Source organism: Oxyura jamaicensis, chromosome 11 (genome assembly GCF_011077185.1).
Source record: "Oxyura jamaicensis isolate SHBP4307 breed ruddy duck chromosome 11, BPBGC_Ojam_1.0, whole genome shotgun sequence".
Taxonomy (NCBI): Eukaryota; Metazoa; Chordata; class Aves; order Anseriformes; family Anatidae; genus Oxyura; species Oxyura jamaicensis.
In genome coordinates this window covers 11,904,176-11,911,193 of record NC_048903.1, presented here as the reverse complement: position 1 = coordinate 11,911,193, position 7,018 = coordinate 11,904,176, and the positions used below count along the sequence as shown (strand labels likewise).

The 7,018-nt window shown below is 48.5% G+C and overlaps 1 protein-coding gene across 1 annotated transcript; it reads left to right on the top strand.

Annotated features, from left to right (window-relative positions):
- The first annotated feature begins 1,397 nt into the window (after positions 1 to 1,397).
- On the top strand, positions 1,398 to 5,277 carry LOC118172466. The gene is made up of 2 exons (XM_035336357.1): positions 1,398 to 1,884; positions 3,680 to 5,277. The coding sequence occupies exons 1-2, from the start codon at positions 1,564 to 1,566 to the stop codon at positions 5,183 to 5,185; spliced, it is 1,827 nt and encodes a 608-aa protein (XP_035192248.1). The 5' UTR covers positions 1,398 to 1,563; the 3' UTR covers positions 5,186 to 5,277.
- Positions 5,278 to 7,018: the final 1,741 nt, after the last annotated feature.

The window sequence follows — 7,018 nt, the reverse complement described above, 5'->3', positions numbered from 1 at the left end:
AAAAGCATATGTTTTTGTTAAAGCCCTCTTGCCTGAAAAGTCAGAGAGAAAGCCAGTTTGTTTGCAATGCTGCACAGTCGCTTTCAGCAAGACAAGAAATATAAGGACTATGGTCAAGTTAGCCAGAGATTTCCCTTAATCATGAGAAGCCAGGCATTCCCAGCGGTTAACAGTATGACTGATATTTATCATAAAATCTATCCAGTAATGAAGACAATCTATAATAAGATGAGTCATTAAAAAAACATGAAGTCAAATTCACACTCACAGCAAGTCAGGTCAGTGGAGACACAGCTAAAGACACCAGCCCAGCTGGTCTACAACAAAAATTAAGGTCATGGGAGGCCCACGTGGGCAATAATTTATGAAATCACGCAGGCATGCAGCATTGGGGCAGCCATAACAACTGATCGTAAAACCCAGATTCCAAAAACCAAGATGAGTGAAGCGTTAGGATCAAAGACAGGCTCATTTCCCAGCTGCTGGACCCGGCCTTCATCTCCAGCCCATCCCAGGAACCTTTCCAGCCATGGCAGCAGAGGACATGAGCCATCTAGCTAGGGAATTCTGAGACTGCGCACAACGGGCACAGGACACACACCTACTTTCTCCACGTTATTACCTTTGGAGAAGGGAGCTTCCACGCAGCAGCCCTCCAAGCACAGGTCTCACTTCCCAGCCCACCCCACACATCACGCTGGGAGCATGGTGAGGGGAAGAGGCAGGGAAGGCCGCAGGGAGGCCGCTACCACCGAGAGTAAGGAGCAGAAAAGGAGGGAGCCTCACCTCTGCACCGAGACAGCATGGCACATCCACCGTTACGCACCACCTCATCCATCACATGGCTGCTGTTACACGACGCCTCCTCCCTCACACGGCCACCATTACACGACGCCTGGTATTGCATGCAGTCTCTATTACACGATGCCCAGTCCCTGACACGGCCCCCACCACATGACACTTGGTCCCTCAGACGGCCGCCATTTTGCGATGCCCGGTCCCTCACACGGCCCTCATCACGTTACACCTCCTCCCTCACACAGCCGCCATTTCGCGACACCTGGTCCCTCACGCTGCCCTCATCACGTGACACCTGGTTCTCCACGTGGCCGCCATTTTGCGACGCCTCCTCCCTCACACGGCCGCCATTTCGCGACACCTGGTCCCTCACACGGCCCTCACCACGTGACACCCGGTCCCCCACGTGGCCGCCATTTCGCGACGCCCGGCACCTCACACGGCCGCCATTTCGCGACACACGGTCCCTCACGCGGCCACCGCCCCGCGACGCCGCCGCCACCACGTGCCGCCTCCTCCCTCACGCCGCCGCCGCCCCGCGACGCCGCCTCTTTTCCCACTCCCGGCCACCTCCCCCCGCCCCGCCCCGCGCCCCGGCGGCGGGCAGGGCTCCCCGGCGGCCGCCAGGCGTCGCCGTCGCCGGGCCGCCTTTCGCTTCGGCTTGGCCGTGCCGCCCGGCCCTGCCCGGAGTGACGCGGCGGGGCGCCAGCGGCCAATGGCGGGCGGCGCGGCGCCGCGGGGCAGCGGCGGCGGGCGGGCGGCGCCATGGAGGAGCAGCCGGCGGCGGCGGAGGAGGAGCGGGTGCTGCGGGACTACCTGGCCTACTACGCGGCCCGAGGGGCCGAGGGGCGGCTGGCGGCATGCGACGAGGCCGCCCTGAAGGCGAGGGCTCGCCGGCTGCTGGAGCCGCGGCGGCGGGGCGGCCTGGACGTGCGCGGCGTGGCCGAGCGGTGCCGGCGGGCCCGCGGGCAGCGGGGGGGTGGCTGCGGCGTCCTGAGGGACCTGCTGAAGGCACTGGAGGTCCTGGAGCTGCTCTGCGTCAACCTGCTGCTGTCCCCGTGGAGGAAGGAGATCAAGTCGCTGAAGGTAGGAGGCCCCGGAGGGAGGCGAGGCCTTGCTCGGCCCCGCAGGGGGGCTCTGGAGCCTCCCGGGGAGCCCCGCTCACGGAGGCGGTGGGGAAGGGGGAAGGTCTGGAGCTGGCCGGGCTGGCCTCGCCCCGCACAGGTGGGTTTCTGCTCCTCCTCGCTCGGTGGGTGCAGCCGGTGCGGGGAAGGAAAGGCCCTCAGACGAGGACTCCTAAGACACGCTGCTGCTCCCCACACCTAGGTGGTCAGGCTGGCCCTCTCACCTCGCACACGTCCTCAAGCCACCTGAACTTGAAGTTCCCAAACACCCAAAATATAAACATATCTCCCTTCCCACAGCACCAGATGCTGGCAAAGAAAAGCTATTTCTTGCCTTCTTCCTGCCTTTAGGTCCCATCTCTGGATTCTCAAACAGCTCTAGATTACTGTTTCACATTCGTCTTCCTAAAACAGGGCTAAGCATTCATGTAAGATACTAAGGTCTACAGGGAGCGGGCTCAGCTTTTCATAGTACAAAAATTTTAAGTTGTATTTATATATTAAAAAAAAAGTCTATAGTAGGTAATACAAAATCCAGGATGCATCCCACTGAAGGCCTGAAGTAATTGTGCTGAAAGGCACAAGCTGGAGAACTGTGTCTATGTACATAATGGTTTTAATACAAGTTATTGGTTGGAGACATACTTCATATTTTGTCTCACCCCACACTGATGCCACCCCCCTGCCCCAGTGCCTGCTCATTTCTTCCCATCCAAAAGGAACAGAGGCTTGGTAGCGAAAGCTGCTGTTAACTTACCTGAAAATAGACTGAGGCTCGGCCCTACGTTATATTGTGGCATTTTAATCTAACAGCCTTTTTAGGGGGGCAGTATTGTTTCCCCCAACGTCTCATACTTGTGAGAAGAACACAGCATTAGAAAGTAGGTAAGTGGGTCTCAAAGGGCAGCCAGAAAATACAGTACCCTAACTGAAAGTCAGCTCTGCGTTCCTAGTTTCATTCTCTTGACTTACCTGGAGTTGGCCATGCTTAGGTAAACACAGTCTCTCCCATCACAAGATTCGTGGCAAAACCAAAAAACACTTTGATTTTACAAACTAGGCCTCATGCCTTGGGTAGCTCCAAAACAGATCAAATGGTAACTTGTTGAAGTTGTTACACAGCAGCAGCTTTTTACAGAAGTCATGTTGTGCAGGCAGCTTGTGAGAGGAGCGCATGTTAGCAGTATCTCCCCGAGAATAGCGTCACCTCAGAAGGGTGCTTTCAGAGCAGTGGTAACCTAATTTTGGGAAAGTAAAGTTAAAGCAAGAATCTGAACCACTGAGAAAGAAAATGTCACCAGTGAAGAAATATGACTATCAGTGAGTGCATCGGGTCTTTTGCCTTAGGAAAAACTAGACCTCGGTGATTGATTCCATGAGTCTTCTGTTGAAAAATCTTCTGTTCTTCAGTGGAACACATAAGACTCATTTCTGAATTTCTCTAGTTTGATTAAAATGTTGGGGTTTCTCTCCTTTTTTTTTTTTTTAATATTAATGCTTTTGGCCAGTATCTTAGCAGGTTTAAACTGGCATAACTTCTTTGAAATTATTATGCTACAGCACAGATAAAGTGCTCAAGAGGCTGACAAAATAATGCTTTTAGGAAAGTCTTACTGATTCAACAGTCAGACTTCCAAGAAAATAGTTTTTAAAAAGATTTGACTGATTTTGAAATAGTTTTGTTTTTAGGGAGTCTTTCACACATCTCCCCATCCCCCTAGTGTTCATCTGTTTTTTGCTGTTGCATTCTGTTTCAGACATTCACCGGTAATTTTGTCTACTATATTCAATCTGTGCTCCCAGATGACATAGTAAAAACAGTACTGGAGAAAATAGGTTACATTGCAACAACAGAAACAGAGTTTTCACTTGTCAGAAAGCGAAACAATGAGGAAACAAAGCAGACTGCATTTGAAATATTCCTGGCAAGAATTGAGTGTGAAACCATCCTCGAAATGACAAATGAAGAAAAACATGGCAATTTGGAGAAGACCCTGCAGAAGAGAACACAAACGCACTGGCATCATGGAAATAAGGACAAAGAAGATCAGACACCCCAGAGAGAAGACTCTGAAAACATAGAAAATAAAGAAAACAGAGAAACATCTTTGTGCCTTGCTATGCAAGCCAAGTCTTCAACTAATAGCGATAAATCCTTTGAAGCTGCAGGGAATCTTAAGATCAAAGATGACATGCCTCAGTTAGCGGTTACTCAATCCACTAACAGGCTTCAGGAACACCAAAGGCAAGTCATTAGCACAGCACACTTTCCGGGCAAATGCTCAGACAGCGAGGACTTCTTGATCAAATACAGCGACATTGTCATAAGACAGACACCTATTTTCAGTGAGAATCTTTCTCCAAAAGCTTTTGAAAAAAAGCCAAGAGCCAGTCTAAGTGAAGAATGTGTTTTGGCAGTCACTGCACAGTCAACTGTAAATGAGATCAGGCCTGTGCCACTCTCACCAGGAGCGAGCGGTCCACCAGCCTTTGCAATATTTGCTGACAGCTCTTGTAACAGTCAGAACACGTTGGAGTTTGAAGCTCAAGAAGTGCCTGAAGAATCAATTGAAGCAAAAATTAGCGATGCCATAAATTGTGTAGACCCAGATCCTGCAGATGAACCCAATGAGCTGAAGTCTCTGCCATACAAGGACATTGCCTCTGTCCAAAACTGCGGTGTCACTAGGGAAGAGGAAGTTTGTGAGCTGTCTTTAACCTTCACAAAACTACAAGTCAAGGACACTCAGGAAGATCTGATGTATCCAGTAGAGGAAACTGGGCAACCTCAGTCAGTATCATATGCAACTACAAGTGACAGGAATGTAGGAGAATTTAATCAGTCCAAAGTAAAATGCACATACCTGACCAATGCTCAAATGCAGAACCAAGCAGCTGCGTGTATTGAGCCATCTTCAGATCTGTGCTGTACTACTGGGAGCATGGAGGATCCCACTACTGATTCTGATAGCAAGAGACTATTAATGGATACTCCTAATGCACACGCAGCTTGTGAGTGCTTCAGACGTATTAGAGAGCCCCCAAATCCCACCTACATTCCACCACAAAGTATTAATGTTCAGTCTCCAAGCAGAAGAAGCACCAGTGCACCGGGCAGAAGGAACCTCTTGCAGCCTGATAGTGACTCTCCCAAATCCAGTGAAGTAAAGCTGGAAAACTATAATTCAAAAGTAAACGAAATCCAGGAGCCTTATGTCATTATTGACAAAAGTGACCCAGGAATGTTGTGCCAGAACACTTGATTCTAACAGTGCTTTATTTGTAATACCCCCTTGGGTAACCCACTTAGTTTTTGAACAACTATCTGCTGGAGTCCTGTCATCAAGGCAAGACTGCCTTCAGCTTTGGATCATGCAAGCCACCATCAGCTTTGGATGGTGGTGAGGAGTGGGAGAAGCATGTTGTGAACATGCACACAGAGGTTAATACTTCTGTACTGGGTCTGGCTGGGATAGAGTTAACTTTCTTAATTGCAGCCTGTGCTATGGCGTGTTTAGGAGTAGTGGCTGAAACTGTTGATAATGCCCGAGTGTTCAGGCTGTTGCTGAAGAGTGCCTGCACAGCGCCAATGCCTTTTCTCTTCCTCACTCTGCCCCCACCCCCAGTGAGTAGGCTGGGGGTGGGCAAGAAATGGGGAAAGGACAGGACTGGAACAGCTGACTAAAATTAGCCAGAGATATAACATGTAACATCATGCTTAGCAATAAAACTGGGATAGCAGAAGGTGGTGTGTGTATGTGTTTTTGTCTGCCTTTGTATCACTTCTTTCTCCTCTTCCCTTCACTTATTAAAACTATTTCAGCCCAAAAGTTTATCGCTTTTGCTCTTCCTGTGTTCCTGTCATGCAGGGAGGTGAGCAAGCAGATACATAGGTACTTAGCTACTCACTGAGTCAACCACCACAACCTCCTTGCTCTTCTTTCAGGTATTTATGTGTTCTTCCTAATAATTTTGTTTTTTCTAGGATGTATTTTCCTCCCTGTGGGGGTTATTAAAGCTGTGTTTTAAATCTTACGGTGTAAATCTTACGGTGTAAAATATTCAGAACACTAATTTAAAACTGCAAAAACCCCTTACAAATGAAGATGCTTCCTAAGTATTTATGTGACCACAGGATCCATACACCTAACATCCCAATTTAATCTTAACTGTAGCCATAAGAGCAGCGTACATGGTAAAAACACGTAACAGCAGCTTACACATGTAAAAACACCGCAAGAGGAAACTGAAGGGTACCACTTGAAAATACACCATCTTGAGCATCTTAACTCCATTACTGCCCTACTGCTGGCCTTCGTTAAACTGTTAACATCTACTGTGAGAAAATGCTGCTCTTTAAATGTTCAACTTCCCCTGACAGGCCTGTTCACAGTTGCTTCTGTCTTCATGGTATCTGGTATAGGACATAAATTTTGCCCCATTTTGAGCAGTTTTGGACCAATGTTTTCCATGTGTAGAAGCTTATGGGCAACCTGACACAGGGAAAACAAAATACAGGTAGGGTCTTTCTGAAGAGATGAAGCATAGCCCTGACTTGCTAACAAAGAACCACAGCCCGTAGCTCCACCAAATCACAGCAGTGCTGGTAGAGATTGTGTGACATTATGAATAATATTATTGTATCTTTTTTCTGAACGAAGCCCACCAAAGAAACAGTTAAATTGCACAACATTTAAGGAACATAAAATGGCTCTGAGAATCTACTTTTTGTTAATATTTTTGGACCTGGATCATTCTTCTTTATGGCAGACTGGCCAGGACTGCTAAGTGTTCCTCTGCCAGCCTTTGTAGGGACAGCTACTGTCCACTCAGAAGACCTGAATATTTTCATCCGAGTTCCTTTCTGCCACAAGGACACCTTTAACTTCTCTTCCTGTACAAACAGTAGTTTTTTGAGGTCTTCTACTAGAAACCAGTGTCTTTGCTAAGTTCTGCTGTCTTTAGAGACAACTGCTTTACAGTTAGAGATACCTGTGAAAAGACAGGATTTGAAAACCAACTGAAAGAAAAGTTAAGTAATTTTCGGCCTTAGGGCAACAGTCTTTTGTGCAACTGCTTGCACTTGGCAAGGCAGA

Bases quoted from the DNA above. Each gene is read 5' to 3' on its own strand.
- LOC118172466 (XM_035336357.1), top strand. From the start codon at position 1,564: ATGGAGGAGCAGCCGGCGGCGGCGGAGGAGGAGCGGGTGCTGCGGGAC. The intron at 1,885-3,679 runs GTAGGAGGCCCC...ATTCTGTTTCAG, and splicing joins AGGAGATCAAGTCGCTGAAG to ACATTCACCGGTAATTTTGT.